This window comes from Gopherus flavomarginatus, chromosome 21 (assembly GCF_025201925.1).
Source record: "Gopherus flavomarginatus isolate rGopFla2 chromosome 21, rGopFla2.mat.asm, whole genome shotgun sequence".
In the NCBI taxonomy this organism is placed as follows: domain Eukaryota; kingdom Metazoa; phylum Chordata; order Testudines; family Testudinidae; genus Gopherus; species Gopherus flavomarginatus.
In genome coordinates, this window is record NC_066637.1 from 9,589,280 (window position 1) to 9,615,260 (window position 25,981).

Genomic DNA, 25,981 nt, shown 5'->3' on the forward strand with positions numbered 1-25,981 from the left:
ACCGTTATATTTATTTGTTATGTGGGGCCAGGTCACCAGCTCAGGTCACTTAGCTGAGGCCGTTGTGTCATCAGAAGGATAGAACACAGCTTACATAAACAATTAAGCAATTACAGTGAACACCTAGTTGGAATCCAAAAGAATTCCCAACCAGATGTTAACCCAAATTCTGCCCCTTTTTACTAAGCATTGTCCCTTTAAATGTTTCTTACTAGTAAACAAGTGTTAAGAATCCACAAATCTCATGTTTCAGGGCATCAATTGGTTGCATAATTAGTTTGCTGCATTACAGGGAACTGGCTGCTTTTTGCTGGAACATTAGGACTGGACACTTCTTGAGGTAACTGGACCAGATGTTTGATTTGCTTTTTGCAAAACTTGTATCTTACCAGATAACTGTAAAGTCACAATGATAGTGGGCACGCAATGGACTGAGTTCTCGGAGTACTGTGGAAAAGGACTGTCCAAATGTTGGAACTAAGTTGCCAGGAAAGAGCTACAGGAAATAAACAGTTAAATGGGGGAAGACAGAAACATCTGCTCACAGACAAAAATTAAACCATTATTTCAGCCTTGGCATTGCAGTTTCAAAAATAATATTTTTAAAAGGTGGGAATCTGAATTTTCAAAAGGTGTGTGCACCTTAAGTCACAGCTATATTAAACTCCAGACTGATTGTTCACATGGCTATTAGTCAAGGCTTGTATAAGCACTTTCATTATAAACCTCCGATCTTTTTAGGAGCTTATAACTGGGCCATAAAATTTCACTCCAGGCTGAAATTTATCATGCAAAGATCTACCGGGCAGGAATCCATTCATCTGAATTTTCAAGTCCCATAACCTTAAAGCAACAACATAGGGACCTTATCCTGAAAGTTGTCTGGACATGGAACTCCTAATGGTGTCAATGTTCTGACTGAGCTGAGCTTGTAAGACTGGGTCTTAGAATCTCCTGATTTGGGCCGTGGTTTTGTACTCTTAACATTTTAAGAATGAAATTTTCCCATGCTTGGGCTGAATGCTGCACTGATTTAAACCCCAATTAAGGCCACCGCTTTGAATGGCTCCTAATGGGGTGTGAATCAGCACAAATTTCACACCTCATTCCACAGTCCCTTCAGTGCTCCAAATGAGGATGCCCAGGCCTCCATTCAGCCAAGAACTTAAGCACATGCTTAAATGCTTGGTTGAATAGGGATGGACTTGCGTGTGTACCTAAATGCTTTGCTGAATCAAATCAGGGACCGAAAAAATAAATAAAAATAAAAAAACAACAGAGATCTCATTCCATGGTTTATAATTTAGATGAGAACCTTCACACAAATACCTCAGCCCAAACTGTCTGATTTAAAGTTCAAGAGTTTGGGGGGGGGGGGGGGGGAAGCAGAGGGTGACAAAAATACAATCTTTATCCTAAGGTCCTCTTGCCTCCCTGCCACTCCACACAAGATTTTATGGGGGGCTCACAGCCAGGAAGCAGAAGTTGTCTGAGTTGTGTTTGAAGGGCAGGTGATAGAGTTGGAAGTCATTTCTAATATAAGTATCAGAGGGGTAGCCGTGTTAGTCTGGATCTGTAAAAGCAGCAAAGAATCCTGTGGCACCTTATAGACTAACAGACGTTTTGGAGCATGAGCTTTCGTGGGTGCATCTGAAGAAGTGGGTATTCACCCACGAAAGCTCATGCTCCAAAACGTCTGTTAGTCTATAAGGTGCCACAGGATTCTTTGCTGTCATTTCGAGTACGCTCGCCTGCTGCCACTGATATTTACTTTTCATGAAACATTCTGAGGCTTATAAAGAGAGAACGACCCAGATCAGCTATAATATCGAAATTTACATGTTTTCTAAAGCTGCTACCTTATGTTCTCTTGGGTAAATACTACATCAGGATGCAGCGAGACAGTCATACAGTGCTAGTCGAAAACTCATCAGATAAATTATTCAATTAAATGCCCTTGCTTGTCCTTAGATTCTGATCTCCGGAAATCATGGGCCCTTCTTGGAAAGCGCCTAGCACATAGTGGACATTATTGCAACTAAAATAATAATAATATTTTCCCATCATTCACTCAGTTCTAGAACTGAACAGGAATTCTGCACAGAGCATCAGAAACTGTTGCTGGGTTGTTAATTGAAAGCTAATTAATTTGCATCTATAAAATTTGAGATCCTCTAGGCTAGATTTTGATCTCAGCCTCAACAGTGTAAATCCAGAGTAACTCCATCAATTTCAATCAATTATCCAGGGCAACCAGGATCAGAATCCGTCCCACTCTGTTTGGGCCCAGCAACATCCTTCTGTAGAAGAGACACTTCCTTCAGGTTTCCCATGCCAAGAAGTTTCATGGGAACCACCTGTTCTTTATTAGCCATATGTAATGATTTATCTCTCCTCCAGAAAACAAATATCATATGCCTGGTTCAAGTACTTCACTGACAAATAGTGAGTTTCATATAAAACAGAAGTTAGAACATGCATTCCTCTCTTCTCTATAAAGGCAAATACTGCGGCTAGACTTTTACAAGGGCTGGATAATTTCATGAGCAGCAATAACACTTGCAGTTATACTGTACATATGAACATAAAGGATAGTCAAATCTCATGCTGCAGGGCATCAACTGATCACTGTAACGGACAGGAAGGAATTTTTCCCATTTGTGCAAAGCATTGTAATAACAGGCTATTGACACTGTGCAGATTTTGATCTTTTTCAGGTATTGATCACCGCAGGATACCAGACTTAAAAGATGAATGATCCAAACTGGAATGGCAATTCCTACATTCTCTCTCAGTTACGGCTTTTCTCTTATTTTATTCTTTTTTGAAAATGCTTGTCTTTTAAGGTGATTTTAAATGTCTAAATTCCTCCCACGAATGTAGACACTTAAAATTAAAGGTAATTGTAAGAGCCATCAAATCACTCTCGCAGCTCTAGCCTTTGATCCCACAGTCCCTTAAACGCACGCTTAGCATTATGCAGGTGAATAGCCCAAAGGTTCCAACGGAGCTACCCACGTGCAGAACTGCTTGCAAGATCAGGGTCTTAATGATATTGCACGGACATCTACACACCCACCGCCCACTGACAAACGTCAGTTAGGGGCACAGTGATTTTTCATGCTTTGAAAAGGTAGAGCTGAAAAAAAAAATCTTTAGACAACAGTAAGTGCATCCTTTTATAGGATTGACTGATTTTTCTTCTCAAAGGAGGACAGACAGACAGAAAACATGCAGGAATGGCATTTCATTTCTAACTGCATCCATAGGCCAGTAATGTGTATCATAAACTCTTAGCCTACCATACAAAGAGGGTGCCCCAAAATGGTACCTGCAAGAGGTCTCTCGGAAGGAGATGTTTAAATCCCAGTGGGTGTGTATCCTGTTAAACAAACAAAAAAAGAGGTAAGTGACACTCGCCGAACATGACACCTCCTAGAGCTCAGAGAGACACTCGGTCACATCACCAGCCATGCACGTCTAGCATGCTCCCCTGACCTTATCCCACCCACCGTCACTATCCCCAAATGCATGCTGCTGCGATGAGCCACACTGCGCGCACACACCGGCCCTGGTGGGAGCCCACCGCAGGTTTTGCTGTGCGGTCAATTAGAGCCCTGTGGGTGATCTGTGCAGTGATGAGAAAACTCCTCTCTCCTGCACGCAGCCACACTGATAGGCCAAGGGGGGTGGCAAGACATTGTCTCAGCTAATAGGGCGAGCTCACAGGAAGCTGAACAGCACTGACATTGCATTAAGAAAACCCTGTATCAAGCCCCCTCCCCGCTTCCCTGTCCTAGCTGTAAATAAATTATTAGCTATTTCCCACCTCAGAAATTAATTTTACATATTCTGTCACTCTGCCTGGTGACGAGCTGGAGCAGTGGATTCCAGATGAACAACATCCTAAATTTAGACCATGACGGGCAGCTGAGATTTTCTTCCACTGCTGTCCTCAGGGTGGGGCAGAGGCTGTCCTCAGAGTGGGCAGTGCCTACTCTGATCTGAATCGGCTATGTTAGGATCTTTTCCCTGCAGCCCCAGGGGTACCCTGTATCACTTTCGCCTGGCAGTTTACAGAGGATGGCAGCTTCCACTGTTTCATAGGGCCAATAGGATGAAAAATAATTCCCAACCACTGGAGGCCCACGGTTTCCAGGAAGTTACAGGGGGCATCTGTCTGCAGGCAAAACACCTCACCACCACATCTGCCTGTGAAAAACCAGCCTCTGTAGACACAGGTTGCTGAGAGTGCTAAGCAAATCTGTCTGCAAAGAACGCGCATGGTGAGAGCCTAATGTACATTTGTCTAACGACGGACATTGTCTCTCCCTCTCCCATTCCATCTGGCCTTGATTCAGCAAAGCACTTAAGCAATGTACTTGAAGTCCTTCCAGTTACACCAATGGCCTAATCCAAAGCCCACTGGACTCAACGGGAGTGTGCTGACTTGAACTGGCTTTGAATCAGGCCAGAAAGTGCATAAGCATGAGCAGTGAAGTCAGCGGGACTTAAGCCCAGAGTTAAGTGCTCTGTTGAATAAGGATGGATTCAAGTTTGCACTTAAACTGGATTGGGATGGATTTACGTGCTTTGCGGGAGTAGGGGCATCTGCTTTAATTCTAGCTCTAAGAAACAGGTGAAAGCAACACTGAACCCTCTTTGAAGTAATCACATATCCAAGGTATAGGACTACTGGGGTCCTTGTTCCTAATGAGAGAATATAACTTGTATGTGCTTCCCATACGCCTAGCTCAAGAAAGGAAGTCTGGTTCCTTGTCAGTTGAGGGTGAGGAGGTTGTTTGGTCTTTAGGTTGGTCCATGTTGTTCCATCCATCAAATCATGCTCAGAAGTGTATTTATTAATTCCACGTCCAATTTCTTGTCTCTGCCTCCCATTCAACACCTTAGGAAACCTGCTCCAGATTTCCATTTTCCTGGCCTCACAACTGCAGACAAAAAGATTATAGGAGCATCGGAGATGCTAAGATTACAGCAATAAAAGCTGTAGCTTTGACTTCATAAAACACCAGTGGCATGGAATGGGTAGCTGTTTAGCAGGGACAGAAGCAGAAAACCTCAATGGGTCTGATGCAATTATTATGTCCTTAGTGAAATTATAAGGGTGGGGAGGGGATCCCATTCACCCTGTCTGTCACCCTCGGGCATGGAGGTTTCGCATAAGGTGGTTTTTTCTGGGTTGAGCATCTCGGGATCTCTCATTCCAGATTTAGATTTCAATTTACTAAACAAGACAGGCTGCAAAAATGAGCAACTTCTAACAAAGCTCTCATCTGGGTTGGGAAAAGCCTGGGCAACTTGCGTTCATTTTGCCCTGTCAAACAGCACAGAATCATCTAAGCTTGAAGTAACCCCACTGATTCTAAAGCAGTTACCCCTGATCTGCACTGATAGGAGAGCAAACTCAAGCACTGGATTTTCAAGCTTGGGTAGAGATTTCTATTATTATTTAGCGATGCAGCATCAGATCTCCCAGCTCAGAACTCGTCACACATGCTGACTCTTGCTCTTTACACCCTTCACATCTGTCACAGGCCTGCTGCCTGCCTTTCATCTTGCAAATCCTGTGCGTCTGTTGAAAGTGGACTCCCTCCTCCCATCCTCCTCCATCTAGTTGGTTATACTCTCTCTTCTTGTTGCTATTCAAGGGAAACACAAATGTGGCTGTATAGTTTATAGAGCAGAGAGAGGGCTGAAAAGCAAGAAACAGCTTGAGAGAGAAAGAAAGAAAAGGATTTGTCTGATTGCGAATTCCATTATCAACCTCAAACTCAGGTGAAGTTTGCAAACTTTTCAGCAAACATAAGCCAAAGTCAGGGCTTTGGGTGAAATTTGGGTTAGTTCCACGCAGCTCTGAGAGCTAGATTCACAGAGTCCAAGGCCAGACAGGATCATTGCGATCACCTAATCTAACCCCCTGCATAGCACAGGCAGAGAACTTTCCCCAAATGATTCCTACGTTTCAGAAAAACATCCAAACTTAATTTAAAAATAGTCAGTGATGGAGAATCCACCATGACCCTTGGTACATTGTTCCAACGGCTAATTACTCTCACTGTTAAAACAGTTACACCTTATTTCCAGTCTGAATGTGTCTAGCTTCAACTTCCACATCCGCTGGATCATGTTCTGCCTTTCCGCGCTAGAATGAGAGCCCATTATTAAATAGTTGTTCCCATGCAGGTACTTACAGATTGTAATCAAGTAAATCCTTAACCTTCTCTTTGTTAAGCTAAACAGGCCGCTCTCCTGGAGGCGATCACTGCAAGACAGGCTTTCTAATTCTTTAATCATTCTGGTGGCTCTTCTCTGAACCCTCTCCAATTTTTCAACATCCTCCTTGACTTGTGGGTACCAGACCTGGACACAGTATTCCAGCAGCAGTCACATCAGTGCCAAAAACAGAAGTAAAATAACCTCTCTGTTCCTCCTCAAGATTCCTCTGTTTATACATCCGAGGATCGCCTTAGTCCTTTTGGCCACTATGTAGCACTGCTAGCTCATATTTAGCTGATTATCCACAAATCCCGCAAATCTTTTTCAGAGTCAGTGCTTCCCAGGATAGAGTCCCCATCCTATAAGTATGGCCTAAATTCCTTGTTCCTAGATTATATATTTACATGCTAGCATGTTATTTTACATTTACATATTAAAATGCATATGGTTTGCTTGCTCTCATTTTAACAAGAGATCCAGATTGTTCTGTCAGTGACCTGTCCTCTTCATTATTTATCACTTCCCCCAGTTTTTGTGTCATCCACAAACTTTATCAGTGACAATTTTATGGTAGAAGCAGTGTCAGAGAAGCCAGCAAATAGTCAACCGAACCAACAAGTGGTGATGCCATTTTAGATTTAGTATTGATAAGTAATGAGGACATCACTGAAGAAAAGGACAACCTTGGGTCGAGCTATCATGATTTAATTCAGTTTAAACTAAATGGAAGGATAAACAAAAATAGATCTGCAACTTCAGTCCTTGATTTCAACAGGGTCAACTTAAAAAAATTAAGGAAATCAGGGAAGTGGACAGGACTGAAAAACTCAAGGATCTGAATGTGGAGAACATTTGGAATTTCTTTAAGTCAAAGATGCAAAACTATCTGAAGCCTGCACCCCAAACAAGGGGAAAAAATCATGGGTAAGGGCCGCAGACCAAACTGGATGAACAAGAATATCGACGGTCAGAAAGAATAGGGGGAAAAAAGTGAGAACTGCCAAAAGCCAAGCAGCGTTGGACCTTGTAAAGGAAATTAAAACCAATCGTAAAAGGTTCTTTAGTCATATAAATAAAAAGAAAACAAGGGAAAAAGAAGTGAGACTACTAAATCCTGAGGATGGGGTGGAGATTAGAGATAATCTAGGTCTGGCCCAACACCTAAACAAATACTTTGCCTCAGTTTTTGATAAGGTTGGTCAGGGGGCGGGGGCAGTGGAAGAGTGGATAATGGGAATAAGCAGACGGAAGCAGAAATGACCACATCCAAGGTGGAAGCCAAACTCAAACACCTCAATGGGACTAAATCAGGAGACCCAGATAATCTCCATCCAAGAATATTAAAGGAACTGGCAGACAAAATTGCAAACCCAATAGCAAGGATTTTAATGATTCTGTAAACTTGGGGGTTGTATCTTAAGACTGGTGAATTGCAAATACTGTACCTATATTTAAGAAAGGGGAAAAAAAGGTGATTTGGGAAACTACAGATCCATTAGTTTGATCTCAATTGTACGCGAGGTCTCAGAACAACTTCGGAAAGTGAGAGTAGTTAAGGACATAGAGGTAAATGGTAATTGGGATAAAACACAGCATGCTTTTACTACAAAAGGTAGATCGTGCCAGACCAACTGATCTCTTTCTTTGAGAGAATAACCAATTTTCTAGACAAAGGAAATGCAGTAGATCTAATTTACCTGGATTTCAGTAAGGCATTTGATACAGTTCCACCTGGGAAATTATTAGTTAAATTGGAGAAGTTGGGACTTAATACAAGACTCCAACGGTGGGTAAGGAACTGGTTATAGGGGAGCCTACAATGGGTCATGCCGAAAGGTGAACTGTCAGGCAGGAGGGAGGTTTCTAGTAGAGTTCCTCTTTGGCTTGGGACTAATCTTATTCAACATTTTCATTAACGACACTGGCACAAAAAGTCGGAGTTTGCTAATAAGACTTGCAGATGACACAAAGTTGAGAGGTACTGCCAACATTGAGGAGGTCCAGAATATTGCACAAGAACATTTGGACAAGCTTGAAAACTGGAGTAACAGAAATGGAATGAAATTTAATAGTGTAAATTGCCAGGTCATGCACTTATGGATGAACACCAAGAATTTTTGCTGTAAACTGGGGATGTATCAGTTGGAAGCGAAAGAGGACGAGAAAGACCTGATGCATATTGGTCAATCACAGGATGACTATGAGCTGCTAATGTGATGTAGTTGTGAAAAAGGCTAATGCAATCCTAGGATGTATCAGGTGAGGAATTTCCAGTAGAGAAAGGGAAGTGTTATTACCATTATACTAGGCACTGATGACAACTAATCTGGAATACTGTGTGCAGTTCTGATCTCCCATGTTTAAGAAAGATGAATTCAAAACTGGAATAGGTATAGAGCAGGGCTACTGGAATGATCAGAGGAATGGAGAAACTATATTATGAAAGGAGACTTAAGGAGCTTGGCTTGCATTGCCTAACCTAGCAAAGGCTGAGGGGAGATATAACAGCACTCTATAGAAGGAACAGAAGAGAAGTTATTTAAGGTAAGAGCCAATGATGGCACTAGAACAAATGGATATGAACCAGCCACCAACAAATTTAGGCCTGAAATGTGTTGAAGATTTCTAACGGTCAGAGGAGTGAAGTTCTGAAACAGCCTTTCCCCGGAGAGCAGTAGGGGCAGAAAAAAAACAAAACAAAACATAACTTGTACTAAGACTGAACTTGATACATGTATGGAGGGGATGGTATGAGACTGCCTACAGTGCCACATGGCCCATCCATGATGGCTACCAGCAAATATCCCCAACAGCCACAGATGGGACACTGTAGGGTGGATCTTGCCCAGAGTCTAACTCAGGGGTCGGCAACCTTTCAGAAGTCCTGTGCCAAGTCTTCATTTATTCACTCTGATTTAAGGTTTCACATGCCAGTAATACATTTTAAGGTTTTTAGAAGGTCTCTCTCTCTAAGTCTATAATATATAACTAAACTATTATTGTATGTAAGGTAAATAAGGTTTTTAAAATGTTTAAGAAGCTTCATTTAAAATTAAATTAAAATGCAGAGCCCCCCGGACTGGTGGCCAGGACCCGGGCAGTGCGAGTGCCGCTGAAAATCAGCTTGTGTGCCGCCTTCAGCATGTGTACAATAGGTTGCCTACTCCGGTCTAATTGTTCACCATATTTGGGTCAGGAAGGAATTTTCCTCCAGGTCATATTGGCAGAGACCTTGGAGGGTTTTTTGCCTTTCTCCACAGTACAGGGCATGATCACTTGATGGTTTGAACTAGAATAAATGGCTGAGTCTCTCTAATTTGAAGTCTTTACATCAAGATTTGAGGACTTCAGTAACTCAACAAGAGGTTAGGTGCCTATTTCCGGGGGGAGGGGGGAGAGGGGAGACAGGAATGTTCTGTGGCCTACAATGTGCAGGAGATAAGACTAATGATGACGATGGGTCCCTTCCGATCTTTAAGGCTGTGAGACTGTATTTTCTTCCAGGTCATTAATAAAAATGTTCAGTAGCACAAGGCCAAGAACAGATCTTTGCAGACCCCATTAGAAACCCACCTGCTCATAGATGTTTCCCTGTTAACAATTACATTTTGAGACCCATCAGTTAGCCAGCTTTTAATCCATTTAATGTGCCATGTTAATTTTGTATAATTCTAGTGTTTTGATCAAAGTCATGTGATACCAAGTCAAATGCCATATATTACATCAACATTATTACCTTTACCAATCAAACTTATAATCTCATCAACAAATATATTAAATTAGTTTGACAGGAGCTATTCTCCATAAACCCATGTTGAGTGGCAATAATTATATTACCTTCCTTTAATTCTTTATTAAGTTAATCCTATTTCAGCCACTCCAATACTTTGCCTGGGATTGACATCAGACTGACAGTCCTGTGATTACCCAAGTCATCCCATTTACCCTTTTTTAAATACTGGCACAACATTAGCTTTCTTCCAGTTTTCTGGAACTTCCCCAGTATTCCAAGACTTATTGAAAAATCAACATTACTGGCACAGGAAGCTCCTCAGTCAGCTCTTTTAAAACTCTTGAATGTAAATTATCTGGACCTGCTGATTTTAAAATGTTTAACTTTAGTAGCTACTGTTTAGTATCCTGCTGAGATACAAGTGGACTGGAAAGAGTGTTATCATTATATGATGAGTCTGCATCATCTGTTTTTCCCCAAATACAGATCATTTATTGAACACTTCTGCCTTTTCTGCATTATTATGATAGTTGTACCATTTCTATCTAGTAATGGGGCCCAATACCATTGTCAGGATTCATTTTGTTCCTAATATACTTTAAAAACTCCTCCTTATTGTCCTTAACTCTGCTAGCCATAGATTTCTCCTTATTCTTCTCCCCTTTTTTTCCTTCATCAGTCTTCTACAATTCCTAGCATTTGATTTATATTCATTACTATCAACTTCCCCGTCTTCCTTTTGTTATATGTATATTTTATAGATGCCTTCACTTCTCCTCTAAACTAGATCGGTTTTTTAACCAATATGGTTTAAATGGTCCCAAACTTGATCTCGCACAGCCCAACAGGACAAGGAATTTCCACTCCCATGAGAAAGGAAAACCTCCACTACCTCATTTTAGCCAATCAAACTGCATTATGCAAATGATCTCATGACAGCTGCATAGTGGGAACGGGGGTGGGGGTTACAGTCTCCCTCACCCAACAATATGCTCCTTGGAACAGGCCTGAAGTCAAACTGCATGTTAAAAAAAAAAAAAAGATTTTGCTTTCTCTATTCCATTCTCTACAAAACAATCTGTCTCTGCCCACAAAAGAAATCAAAAGCAACAATCATACTGCTGGAGGGCTTGGCCCAGAGCTATGTGTAGATTAAAGGCTGTGTTTGCCTGGTTAAAATCTTGTGATATGCCATCCAATAGAAACTCACAATACAGAGGAGCTGCAACTAAGGTGACCCAGCCCTTAGGCTTCTGATGGAATCACACACGTTTCACTCACAGGGTCTTCAGAACCGATCAATGGGCCAAATTCTACCTGGGGCCATGTGTACAGCACCCACTGCATTACTGGGACCCCACAGTGCACGCACGCGCGCACACACACACACTCTAAGTCTAGGATCTATCATAATCGGGACTGTAAGCAGGCACATTGTGAATCACAGTAAGAACTGGACATTTCTCCTCCACTACCAATGGGAGTTCTGCCAGCACTGATTTCACCACAAGTTTGTCTCTCTCCATGGGCCCTACAGATCACAGCTACATTGCATATTTGCTCTTTAGAATGTTACTTTGACGTAGACACTAAAGTGCTTTCATCGAAAGCTCTCAAGCACTGTACAAAGATGTGGAGGCGTCCGTACGTCCATTCTACCTATAGGAAAACTGACTCATCCAGAGTCAACACAGAAAATCAGCAGCAGACCAATCGGGGAGCAACCAGTCTCCTGATTCAGTGGGTTTAGACCACTGGGCTATGAAACCTTTATTGTAGTATAAAAGCAGCACTATCTAATCAATTCTCTCATCATAGAATTTAAGTGAAGCGACTTGCTCAAGGCCACATGTCAGAGCAGAGGCTTGAGCCCATGTGCTCCTGGCTCCCAGCCTTGTGTTTAGTCCATGCCTCTCTCCAATGTTACTACTACACCTCTGACCTGATATAACATGAATTCGGATATAACGCAGTAAAGCAGTGCTCCAGGGGAGCGGGGCTATGCACTCCGGCAGATCAAAGCAAGTTTGATGTAACGCGGTTTCACCTATAACGCGGTAAGATTTTTTGGCTCCCGAGGACAGCGTTATATCGAGGTAGAGGTGTATGATGTTATTTGTTGGTCCAATTCAAAGTCTCCTATTATCTAATACACAACTTCTCATGGGTTGCTGAAGCTGCCAATCTGCCCAGGAAAGCAGAGTGCTCCCAAATGTCAGAATGAAGTGACCCACAATGAGGTTCAGTGCAGCTGAACACCGAAGTGCAAAGCCTTGCCTCAGTGTGATAAGCAGGGGGAAAGGGAGAAGCTTATGCTAAAGGGATAGTGCAGATCCACACAGAGGCAGAGGCAGCTATTTGCTGAGATGGATAATTAAACACCCATATTTAGATAAATGAATAGGTGAGAATGAAATTAAATCCTAATTATCTTTTTTGGGGGGAGAAGGTAGTTTAACCAAGCACTCTTGCCGCGTTTCTATGGCGTTACCTCCAATTAGATTTCTGAGACTAATGTACATTTCGCTTTAAAGGGTTATTCATTCAATCGAAATCAAATTACTAATAATTTGCTAGCTATCAGCTACACAAGCCGTCTTTGGGCTTTATACAGACACTAAGCCAGTTCCTGACAAATTAATAATTAAAAAAAAATGCAGGCAGGCAAGCAGCAGCAGCATCACCACCTCCTCACGCTCCCAGATCTCAGCCACGGTGTGATCCGTTCTAAAGGGTTTAATAAAAATGGCCAGATGGGTCCCACGGCAACAGGAGGTGACTGCTTCCCCATGCTGTTTGTAACCCAGCCAGCCCGGAAAAAGGGTGAAATTAACAAACTGCCAGATCAGGTACATGAATGAGGAAGGACTGGACTGTCATATTTTGGTTTGAAAAAAAAGAGAGAGAGAGAGAGAGAGAGAGAAAAAAAATAACCCCAAAAATTTAACAGCAACTCAAGACATCTACAGAGCGTGCTTTGGAATAAGAATGCAGCCCAAAATGAAAGTGACAGAGTTGGCAAAATAATGATGCGCAGCTGGGATACTTTTTAATTTGCAAGTTGTTTCCTCCCTAATTTCTCTTTACCCCAGCAGTCCCTGCGTGCTTTCAACACCGAAGCAGCAACCCAGAAGAGGCCAGCAGCATGAGTCAGACATGCCCCTAGTGACCTGTCACTTCAGAGTGAGACCACAGCCTGATTCTGCAGCTGAGCTTTTACAGTGTACAAGTCACTTTCCAACTGCTTCATCTCTTCACTCCGGCTGCCCCAGAGCACGCTGCAGTGACTGACAGTGGGGTAGAAAAGAACAGGGGGTGCTGAGCAGTGTGCAGCCAGCTCTTCGCTGCTGGAGAAACAGGGCCGTTCACGGGCAGCTCCACAACTGCCCCTTTCTCAGTCCTTATAGTCGATAAATAATGCTTCCGAAGAATTCTTTTAATCTGTTCAGTTCTCTGGTTTAGACAAGGCCACAGAGTGAGGTAAAACCCAATAGGTATTCCCCAAAATTCTCCAGATCGGAAAGAAAATTCAACTGAGGGAATGTAGGTAGGGAGAAGGGAGAATTCAAGAACCCAGTTTTACATACTATAGGGCTTGATCCCCAGCCCACTGTGGTCAATGGGAGCCTTCCCAGTATTTGCAGTGGGCTTTGGATCAGACCCTATATCTCACTGTCACGACTGCAAAAACACCACACTCAGGTGCACGGAGGAGTTCTTGCCACGCAACAGGAGATGCTGCAGATGTTAGGTTTGGGAGCAAAAATACATGCAGCTGTCACTCATGATGCTGCTGTGTTCAGAGGGTTGGAAAGTCACAGTCAGCTCCCCTGTGCCATTATCTCAGCACCCACCACTGACAAGCCAGAGCGTGTGGCTGTGAGTGCCAAGTGCATCATGGTAGAGCAGCCTACTGATTAAAGGAGGGTGGACCTGAAAATCAGGAGTCCTGGGTTTTATTCCCTATCCTGCAGCTGACTTTCTGTGTGGCACTTTGGTTCGCCAGGCCATGCTCTGTCTGTAAGGCTGGGGTGACAATGATGCTACCTCTTTGACATGCTTTAGGATCCCCAGATGACAGGTACTACTTAAATAAAAACCATCAGCGTCCCTATGACAAAACCGGGCACTGCATGGCGAGGGGTGCCGCAGCAAGAGTAGAGATCCAAGAGTCCGCTGTGGGATGCATAAAGGCACTTGCAGGCCTGGATTTCATTTAATTTGATCTCACTTTTCCCCTTGTCCCAGCCTAGTACCTATGTCTTGCTCAGGAAGAGAATTCTCACTGTTTATCATTTTTTACCCTACAGTATCACTGTGGAATAAGGAGCCATTTCCCCTCTCTCTTAAATATAAGTCCTCATTAGGTCAACTGCAGCTTCCTGGCACTCTGGACCAAATCCAGCATTTGCTTCCCAGATGGATCTTTTATTTATTGATTGATTGGAGTGATTATTATTAAGCAGCAGGCAGACGTGGCAAAGGAGGAAATGCAGGGAGGAAATATCAGGCAGAAAGAGAAAGGAGGAGCAGAGCAAACAATCGCTGCGAACGCCACGTTACACCACCAGCACAAGGTAGGACCCTCACCCCCAATCCTCTCACCAACTGGTACCATGTGTCACAAGGGTTAGGACAAGCACTGCAGAATCCAATCCAACCCACTGGCCCATTAATGGAGCCCCACTGCTCTGTCCCATTCCTCGCTCTCTTCAGCAGCTACAAGTTGGCAACAGAACCTGCTCTAAAGATGAGCCAGCTCAGCCCATTTCCCGCAAGAGCAGAGCCAGATCTCCGGCACCATCCGCTAGATGAGGCATGGAGGCTGGGTGTTGTCAAGTCAGGCCATGATACTGGACCAATGACTGGCCCACTGACTAGGCTCCGTCAGAAGGGAGACGGCATTGCTACATAGCCAATCAGGCGGCATCACAGGGGAGGAAGAGGAGAGCAGAGTCCCAGACAAGGCCCATTGTCCTGAGAAGGCTTTGCCTCGCACCCGACGGCTGTATCACAGGCAGGTGCCTGTGACAGATATAAAAGGGGGCCTTCAGATTGAACTTCAATCAATTAGAGAGTCAAAGAGCAGCAGCCTTATGGGATGTCAGAAATAGCTTTCCACTTAGAGAGGGAGGCACCGAAAGGGCTGACAGCAGCTAACCATTAAGGCTTAGCGGAGGTCGGCGATCCTGCTATTAGAAAATGGAAGCAGAGTGAGAACAGTGCCATGAGCTGGGTTTCTGGGCCGGGGAGGGAGAAGAATGAGTTTGCAGTTAAACGCCGGTGCACAGAGACACGTGCGGCAGGACTGAGAACAGAGCCATGCAAACTACAGCTGAGTAGAGAGAGAAGGCTGCAAAACGTATGCCCCACTCCTTCTTGAATCAGGGTCTCCATTTCTAACACTGCCCCATTCAAAAGCCATTAGCTTAATGTCAGGAAAACAAGGTAAAAATACCTGGGCATTTTAGGGATGGAGCCATCATTACCCCAGCCAGAAGATAATGCTCAAAAAGGGTCTTCAATAAGCGGAAAGCAGGAGGGCCTCCAGAGACTTCCCGGAGGCACTGACATCAGTCTTCATTAGAGTCACGGTCACTGGCCCTTCTCCTTTTTTTGCACTCCTATTCCTCTCAAAACCAGCTTTGATTTCAGAACGTTTGGCAAGGGATCAGGCCCACTACGTGGGCTCATTATGCAATCTGCCACTGCGCTTGCTGCTCTCATTCCTTTTTCAACAAGAATTTCATCGGCATTTTTAACTGGGCACAGCGATTTGAGCCTATCCTGTGTGTTACCCAGGCCAAACTACATATTTACAGATAGCCCAGTAATGGTTCCTTTGGAGCATTTGCAGCTGGTCAGGTCAAAAACTTTTACCATTTTTAACAGGTGCTTAAGTATTATTGCCTCTTACTATTAGCCATGCCATTACGGCCTTTTGGAGAATTATCCACATATGTATTTCTACGAGCAGTTACACAGCCCATCATCTCAAAGCTCAGGGGCTTTCATTAGATCTCTTTCCTTTCCATCTTAAGAGAACAGCCAGCATCTAAAAGTAGTAGTAAAATTCTCTCATACCCCTCTGCTCAGCTGCCTGGTTTAAACAAAATAGGAGCTGACACTTGGTTTACATGTAAAACGTATCCTGGCATGGTTATGATGGGCAAAAGTCTGAAAAATCCACACCCCCTGGCCAGCACAGCTAAACTGACAGAAACGTGCTTTTGTCCACCGGCTAATGTGGGTCAGTGAAGTGGTGTTTCTAAACTGGCAGGACTCTGCACGTCCATCGGCGTATGCTGCGTGTCTACACCGACGTAGTTATGTAGACACAGGCTCTGTCGTGTAGACACTGAGAAACCTCCAGTTAATCCTTCAGCTGCTTTATGGTGCCTATAATCCAGCATCTATGTAAGTATTACTGCTCCTGTTTGAAGGGCCTGTGGTAGCTATACACAATGGTGTGGCTAAAAGGCAGTTCCAGCCCTAATTCTAAACTCCCAGGCCTTTGTTGGTTTAAGCCAGTCTCTCTTACTATTATAGGTTCGTATTCTCCAAGATGTCTAAGGGAGTTAGGCGCCACACTCCCCTTGAATCTCAGCTGAATCTGGTGCCCAACCTCCCTTAGCTTCCTTTGAAAAACCACATTGATATTGTTTTAGTGCTAAAGTGGGGCTCATGATGTCTCACTAAAAGATGTATCAACCCACCTGTAACCACAGGTCACCTAGATCTCTGTACAGGGACCCAGGCTCACGTCAGTTACAGGGTTTGCTTTACTTAACTTTGTTATATGTACCAAAAGCAGCTGCTGAGCATCTCTGACTCCTTCCAACACCTCCTTCCGCAGGAGCTCCGTAATATGTAGGATCAGGACCTAGCAACATGCTCACGGGCAGACACGTGAACTTACTAGCCACTTTATTAAACAATCTGCAAAAAGACACCTTCTTCCTCGACTATGTAAAGGGCCTGCAGACAAGACTGCAATTCACCATCATCACAAACTGCCGTTTGCAGAATTAATAACGGAATATTTGTACTGGATAGCATACCTTTCTTCCAGGGCCTCCCAGCACTTTCCAAACATTCAGTAATCTTTGCAATAGTACTCCAGCAAGATTGATATATATTACTGAACCAATTTTACAGGAAAAGGGTAGGGGCTACTTTCTTACTGTTACAGACAGAGGGGTGCAGAGATGCAGTGGCCAACCAACAGTGGCTACATATACTCTCCCTATGCAGCACAGATGACATCAAAAGGTGCTCAGCAGCTGCACCTACTACCCCTTTAAGAAGTTGCAGCATCCACTCCACCCAATAGCAAGCTCAAGCACTAGCAGGAACACATGGGTTGGAATGGCAGGACCCTCAGCCATGCCCCTAATCTGTCCAGTCATATCCCTTCTGCAGTGCACAGAGCTGACAGCTGCACTAGCCGATCCTCCTCCATCATGCAGTCCGAAAGTACCAGAATCCAGACACCCTGCTCTTAAAAGCAGCAAAGAGTCCTGTGGCACCTTATAGACTAACAGACGTATTGGAGCGTGAGCTTTCGTGCGTGAATACCCACTTCGTCGGATGCATAACAGCTCATGCTCCAATACATCTGTTAGTCTGTAAGGTGCCACAGGATTCTTTGCTGCTTTTACAGATCCAGACTAACACAGCTACCCCTCTGATACCTGCTCTTGAAGTGCACCCACAAGGAGACCAGAAGTGGATGGATTGCCTAATGTCACCTCGTGTGCCAGTGGCAAAGGCTGTATCAGAACTCAGGCGACTGAGCTCACAGACCCCTGTTCTGCCCACTAAGCCCCATTCCCTTTTCGTGAACCATGGCAAACCTTCCTGACACTGGCACACATCCCCTCACGTTGATAGTGGGGGCGGAAGGAGACATTTCATAAAAGTGAAATCAGAAACAAAAGTATTCAAAATGACAGAGAGAGAGAGAGAGAGAGAGAGAGAAATACACTGAGACTGGCTTTGTTCTGACCTCGCTCCCTGGCGTCCACCGTTTAGTCTATTTCTTCCTCTCCCCTGGAGGCAAGGACACCTCTGCCCAATCCGTCACCACTACAGGAGGCTGCAACAGGTGAATTAAAACAGAAAGCAGATGGGGCACCATCTCTTCGTGGACCCAACTGTCATGTCTGTTACACATCTAGCTTTTAGGATGATGATGTTGGCCTCTCTCGAACCAGGTTGACCACGCCCTCCTCCCTCTCCACTGTGCTGCTAATGACAAGAGAGAGAGCACAGCAAGTGCGTGTACACTGCAGCAGAGCCATGCCCAGAAGGGATCCAGCTACTTTCTACCCATTGTTCCCCCCAGAGCCAGCCCTAGGCAATAGCACGTGCTACCCCTCTGACTCACAGCTCCACCTGGAGAGCTCTGTGCAGCTCAAAGGCTTGTGTCTTTCACAGAAGCTGATCCAATAACAGAAAGACCTCACCCACCTTGTGTCTCTAATATCCTGGGACTGACACGGCTACAACAACAATGCTGCAAGCTCCATCTTTGGGCATTCAAGGCTATAGGGTGGGACTGGATGTAATGTGTGCTTTAAAGGTGTAAGAGCTGGAGCATTAGAGATTTCTGAAGGTGGAGGTGTGGGCAGCAGGTGCCTCCTGGTGCGGTATCGAAAATGCATTCCCTCTCTCTGGTTATTACTCCATCCATCACTGTGGTGCCTGGGCACATTGGAGCTGCCTCTGCCATTCTAGCCCTTCACTAAGACAGATGCGAGAATAGCTCTGGGACAGGACAGACAGCACAAGGTCTCTCTGTCTCTATACTGGCACACCCACATAGCAGCCAGACCAACTTTACCAAGCTCTCCTTCGCCCCCATGCTTTACTCCTCCACCATCTTCCAAAGGTCCCACATTCCAACGGATTCCCTGGCAAACTCTGTGTTTGCAATGAATTAGGCTCCATATTCCCTGCAGCCATTTTTTGCTCACCACTAAGAATCTCCAAGGCCCGGGCTTCAGGAAGAACTTGACCACCACCGTCTGTGACATCACGCCACAGGTCTGATCCTAGGCAACGCCCCCACTAGCACTCATGGAGCCCAGAGGGTCCCTAAAGGGTACCAGAGTCAGCGATTACTCTGGAAGGCTCCAGAGAGGTGCTGAGCACAGGCAGCTCCAGCTACAATGCTCAGCTCATCTCAGAACAAAGCCCTGTCTTAGCAAGACCTGTAGGCACAGAAGGCCTCTGAGCCAACTCCCACTGGAAAGAGGATTAGGCTGGTCTGAAAGTGAAAAAGCAAACACAATATCCTCACACAGCCCCTCTATAATGGCAGCAAAGTGAGGTCAAAAATGCCTCTATGGAGTAAACAGGATTCAGACTAACTGGGAAGCATCAGCCCCTCCTCCTAAGAATTCAAAGCAAGGTTTAGACTGAGACCCTCCAATAAACTGATCGAAGGAGGGGCAGTGAAATGGTGAGCTGAAGGACCAGGAACTAATGACAGCTAAGGAATCTTTTTTTCTGCATTTCCTAATAAACAAGGCCAAGCAATTACTGTAATTTTACGATTTAAGATAAAAGCACTTTATATTTTTGGGGGCCCTGAATATCAATTAAATATTTACGATGTTATTCTCCCTCCTAATGAGAAAGCCTAGCATTGTAATTTTTGCAGAATTAAAAGCATAATTAAAGGAGGGTGGAGGGGAAAATTATGGGAGCTTCTTGGGACTGTTTAGCCAGGTTCGTGTGTGTGCACATGTGGGAGACAGAGCGCGAGATGCACCTGCCCCTCTGCCCCTTTTTCCAATTAATAACCCTTGGCCAGCACTGTTGACCAACTACCATGATGGGTGAGGAGCTCTTGGTTATAGACGGGCTTCACCCGAGGGGCCAGGCTACCCTCTTGACTCCCTTATTCCTGAGATCACATTGTTACACGCGGTGGCTTCTGCCTGGAGGAAAGGGGAAATGGCTTATCTGCTCAGGAGCAAGAACGCATAAAACACAGAAAAGCAATTACATGCCTTCAGTTTCCACTCCTCTGTTTTTATAGAGCTTGTCTGGGAATCTGAGCGATTTTATGCATTAGAGAGAGATGATGATCAAAATGAGTAGCAATGACATGCATGGGGGGGCCAAGATGCAGCCACTCTGGATATTTATTTTCCTGTAGTTATAGATCCTATAAACAACATATTTCTCTAGAGAGATGCAAGAACCCAAAGTTCTGCAGCTGAATACCAGGGGTGACATGACTTTTCACCAGAGCCAAACTTAGGGGACACCTAGGTATGTCTTAAGATTTTCAATTCCCTTTTCAGTCCTGTGTCGGTTTTAGGTAGGAGGAGCACACACAGTACAGAGAGATATTCAAAACACACACACACACACACACACACACACACACACACACACACTCTTTCCTGACATTTTACTATTTTCAATCCACAGCTCTTTCAACACATCTTCTTCAATACTCACCATTGCATTTTTTAGGCCAAGCCTGGGATTTTGTGTTTAGCAACTTAACATTTCCAATTAGGAGCATAAACAACACCCTCCTGCGCCCGCCACCATTCAGTTTACCAACACCCCAAAGTTTGTAAAGGTTCTAGATCACCGAGGTCACGTTAGGACAAATTGGAACGTAGGGCCAGATTGTCAGCTGGTGTAAACCCATGAAGCTTCAGCATCCTTATACCAGCTGAGGATCTGGCTCCTAGACTTTTGCCACATTCTACCATCTGTGATTGCAAAGGCCCCATGCAGCACAGTCACAGAACACTGGACGGAGGGTCAAATGAGATTATCGTCTAATGGGCGAGTGCTACTAGTACCAAGGTAAATTCCATGGTACATCTATTGAAGGCTCCACAGACACCCAAGCTCTCCAAACAGGAGTGAGTGGGTCACAGTAAGGAACACAGTATAACGAATCTATATCACTGTGTATAACGAATCTATATCGGCTACATCTACACTTTCGTTTCCAATTCAGGAGATGACGCCAACAGGCAGCCTTTGAACTTGAGCTTCCCATGGCAGCTCTGGCACAGTCCCATGACCCGCCATCAAGTGCTCTCCATCTCTGGGCTCGCAGTGCCGGCATCCCACAGCTGGAAAGTACCTTCTTTTCATGATACTGATATGCAGATCCTCCTCCTGCTTCACTTCGGGGTGTTGACCATTGGCCTTGTCACTCTCCTCGCTGTCGTCGCTATGTGAGAAAATGGAGGTCAATTCTTTCTTTGGGAGCCTGGTGGGAGGCAGAGGGATCGTTCTCTTCTCGGCCAGGCGACCCCGGTTCTGGCAAGCAGAAGGAATTGGCACAAAAGTCAGGGAGGGGGAAGAGAAGGAGAATTTGATTAGGCAACTCAGGACCAAAAAGCTCTCCTCAAAATTGCTACGTTTTGAGAGTCAGCGCCCAGTGAACATGGGTGTAAGGTTCAAATATAGGTGACTTCAAGGGGGTTCTCATGACTGTCACACTCATCATAAACTTGCTGCAGTTCTAACAGGCAGATGCTTCACAATCCCATTTCCTACACTTTTCCTGCTGGGCCAGGCCAACAGGAGGGGAAGACGACAGCAGAGCTAGGGCCCAGCCCCACCCTCTCTGAGAGATTTCCTACTAATTATATAGAATAGATTTTATGCATAACAGGGGAGACTCTCTCTCTCCTCTCCCTCAGCACCAAGACTATGCTCCAATTAAGTCCCACTTCAGCCCTGTTTTGACTGAAGTGGTGCATGAGGGGAGGGTGGGGAACCACCCGAGTCACACACAACCTCTTGCAGGTTTTCGACACTGGGGTGAATTTCCCCCAGCCAGAATACCTACAGGCCTGACCCACACCCCAAACTCCCTATGACTCTAACAGAAATTCCCCGCACCATCCGATGGCAAGCTCCATCCCTCCATAACAGCAAAGAGTCTGTACTACTGCAAATGTAAAGCTATCACCACAGCGGTTTTCACTGTCCTTTTCACACTCCCAGCTGAACTGGGTGGATTTTAACAGAGGAAGGAGCTTGTGCAAACTCTCCCCAGACAGTCCTGCCAAAGTAAGTCAATGACCATGCAACTCTTGAGAAAGCCAAAGTACAAACAAACAGACTGAAAGCTCTTGGGGCAGGGACTGTCTTTTTGTTGTACACATGTACAGCACCTGGCACAACGGGGCACTGATCCCAATAATAACCATACATCTCATTTACGATTGGGGTAGCATAACCCATTGGCTCTCAACCTTTCCAGGCTACAGTATCCCGTTCAGGAGTCTGATTTGTCTTGCGTACCCCCAGGCTTCACCTCACTTAAAAGCCACTTGCTTACAAAATCAGACCTAAAAATACAGAAGTGTCACAGCACATTTGCTGAAAAAATTGCCTTCTTTCTCATTTGTACCATATAATTATAAAATAAATCAACTGGAACATAAATATTGTACTTACATTTCAGTGTATAGTATATAGAACAGTATAAACAAGTCATTGTATGAAATTTTAGTTTGTACTGACTTCGCTGGTGCCTTTTATGCAGCTGTTGTAAAACTAGGTAAATATCTAGATGAGTTGATGTACCCCTCGGAAGACCTCTGCATACCCCCAGGGGTACACGTACCCTTTGCTGAGAACCACTGGTGTAACCCACCAGTGACTGTGTGACACAGGTCCCCCACTCTGTGCCTGATCCAGAGAGGATGAGAGTTTATCATCACCCCAGTTAGGGAATCTTGGCTTTTTAGCTCAAGCTGTACAAACTCATGCTTCCCGCTCAGGGGCACATTGGTTCCCTCCCAGGTCCAGCAGGCAAGATGGCAACCATCACATTCGTACACCCGGTGTGAAAGGGGTTTAGGAGACCTGAGACAGCTGGATACAAAGCTAAGATCATTGCCCTCTAGAGCTTAAAATCTAACTAGACATCAACACAAACACGTGATTGCAAAGGGAATAATGAAAGCAGTGAAGCGAAGCAGGAGTCCTGTGACCTCCCTACAATTTGTGCATCTTCTTCGGTGGGAAAGGCAAGGCCTTGCAGCCCTCTTGGCAGGAGCATGCTTTCAGGAGGGACTTGCAGAGAGCAGAAAGTGAAGTGTGTCAGGCCAGGTCAGATAAATGCAGAGTGACATTTAACCTCACAGAGGTTTGCAGAGGCTGCAGCTCGGACCTTCCAAATAATCCTGACAAATGAAATGCTTTGGAAAAGCAGGGGAGAGCTACTGGATAGCTGAATAAACCTCAATGTAAGTCTTTTTTTTTTTTAAATTAAATAAATTTCAAACTTTTCGAAGAACGCCCAATGAAAACATCTCGTCCATGTCTGCCACTAACTTTCCAGTTCTGTTAATTAAGGGGAGCCCTAATCATTGCAATAATTAGCTATGTCCACCTAAAGGTGTAACCCAAAGGAGGCCTGTTAGCCTTCCCATTCTAGTGCATTTCAGAGCCAAAGAAGCAGCTGCTGGGACCAGCAAACATCAAGGGACAGAGAAGCAATGGGTCAAACTGGCTTGAAAATGGAGGAAACCTTCATATGTAGGGGATAAGACACTCCCCAAGAGGAACATTTTCAATTTACTTGCAAATTATTCTTGGGGCGGGGTGGGAGGAACTGGGGGTGAGTGAAGAAGAGGTGATGCAGTCCGAACCCTTGTGGAACAGCAACAGGGCGAATCCCTCTAAGCCCCTGGAAGTCCCAGGATTTGTACGAATCTTGGGACATGTTGCAGTGAGCAGGATGTCTGAGTGTTGGTTCCCAAGTGCCCATTCTCAGCTGCAAGGCAGCACATTTGCCAGAGCTGAGTGAGATGGTCTGAATCCTACATGAGGGGGATACCCCAGGGGCTTCCCAGAGACGATGCTACAAACAATGGCTGTCCCCACAAAAACACACACACACCAGCCTGCCTCCTTCAAGAGACCCAACCACGTGATTCATATAAAGAGCGGTTTCTAAAGTCTAAGGCCTGGAGGAACATGCCATGGAGGCTCTGCTTCCCTCACCCTAGGCACCTTCCATAGGCTCGGGGTTTCTCCTCCCCTACGTGGCTCCCTCCAGCTCCACTGCATACAGCTCTCTGTTAGCAAATCTGTACAGAGCTCAGCCTCTGTCTAAAGCTATCCTCTGTAGCTATGGCTTGTGCAGCGTGTTCTGTAAAAGGGTCGTGTTTGCACCCGGCTCCAGTCATGCTGAAAGGCCAGGGCTGAATATCAGTTGACTTTATCATCCCAGAGCTTTATATATTTTCCTGAAGTTGCAATTTATCATAACAATTAAAGGGGGTGGAGGGGAGGGTGTGCAAATTTCCGCTGCAAAATAATTGCAATATGCTCTCTGCTGTGACTTCGCAGGCTAAAGAGAACAGCGCTGATCAGATAATAAAAACCATTTTATGGCCATTATGGTACCTTAGAGCAGTTACCAGGTCTCAGTGACTGCTCAGGGACTCATCAGACCTAACAAGAGTGAGAGTGCGACAGCAAAGGAGGCACTAAACCTACAGAAAGAGCCCGTCAGGCCATGAACAGAACTAATGGCCTTACTACAACACAGGTTCTTCCTCTCCCCTCACCAACATTTCTAATACTCTGCACCTCTATAAACTGACTCATTTCACTTAAACCCCGACACAAAGTGTGGTTCAGTGACACCCTCCATCCCCTCCCCCAAAGTCACAATGGCATCCGACAGCAGTGGCACCCACAGACCTGATCTGAAAAAGGGACAACCTAGTTACACTGAAGGGCCTGATTCTCCACTCCTTTATGCCCGTATAATTGCACTAAAATGGAATGGCGTGTACATGGACGTTCAAGCCCGTGTGGCGGAGTGGAAAACAGACTCTGAGTATTTAATTTAAAAAATGCCTAAAGTGTGCTACTGAAAACTTACGAGAGTGTTAAAAATGAGTTGCAGTGTTTAAAGTTTTATTTGTACTATTTATGCAGTTGGGGGGGTGTTTTGCATTTCTCCCAGGTCAGGCAAATAAACAGACTGGAAGAGTCAATTCTGTCCTTTAGTTTTGTCAGTTTCCAATCAATTTCACTTTCTTAATCCATGAAGGGGTATTTACTAGTGGGGACACATTTGCGTTTATATTAGGTATTCAGGCAACTACAGGCCTGATCCAGAGCCTGCTTCCATCAAGGGGATTCTTTCTGCTGATTTCAAAGGGCTCTGGATTAGGCCATGGGTGAGTAAAACAGAACTGTTAATCAACACATTGGGCCTGATCCAAAGTCCACTAAAGACAATGGAATTGTTCTCTCTCGGATCAGATCCAGACCCCTTGTCAATACCATCAGCAAGAGGCACCTGTGCAGGTGAACCCTGTTAATGCAGGTACCAGCAGGTATTCGGATTCGGAGTGGTTCAATTTCACAAGTGGTGGGTAGTTAAGCATGAATTCAGCAAAGCGATGTTATGTGCTGGTAGGCATTCAGAAACTGCAGCAGTATTATTATGAATAGGTAGGTATGGGCTTTATAGATATTTGATGGAGCCTTGTCATCTTGCAACTAGGAAGACTTGTACACACGGTAGTGGGATTATGTGCAGGTCTCATACAACACTGCAAGAGAATTTTATTCTTTTCAAAATACACTGTTCTTATTTACTTTTTATATTCATAACATGACGAACCCCAAAGATTCTCTTGCCCTTGGATCGAGGGGAAAACAGACAATTTCATCCTTATTTTGGTGTAATTAGGACGTCAAACATTTCTCTACAGCTTTCAGAATGATAAGCACTGGACGCAGAGCAGAATCACCTATGTATTATCAGCTTCTTTTTTTCCCTTTCTATCTTGCTTATGATTATTTTTGCGGGTTAAGATTACAGAATAAAGAAACACAGCTGGAATTTGAGCCAATATCCCACTATTTCCCACCCACACCCAGCTGTCTCTGTGTCAGTCCAGCTGCCAGTCACTCACACTTCACGCTTCTAGGATCTTTCGATACCATTAATTGCTTTGTCTTTTTTTATTTTTTACATCACAGTCACTT

The 25,981-nt window shown here is 44.7% G+C and overlaps 1 protein-coding gene across 3 annotated transcripts in view; it reads right to left on the reverse strand.

Annotated features, from left to right (window-relative positions):
- SAMD11 (sterile alpha motif domain containing 11) overlaps positions 1-25,981 on the reverse strand; it is a 174,538-nt gene that overhangs the window by 98,510 nt on the left and 50,047 nt on the right. For all 3 annotated transcript variants that reach the window (XM_050931403.1, XM_050931404.1, XM_050931405.1), the window contains exons 3-4: positions 21,093-21,271; positions 3,332-3,382 (exon numbers count right to left, since the gene is read on the reverse strand). In XM_050931403.1, the coding sequence (XP_050787360.1) occupies positions 3,332-3,382; positions 21,093-21,271 (230 nt within the window). The remainder of the gene's footprint in view (positions 1-3,331; positions 3,383-21,092; positions 21,272-25,981) is intronic.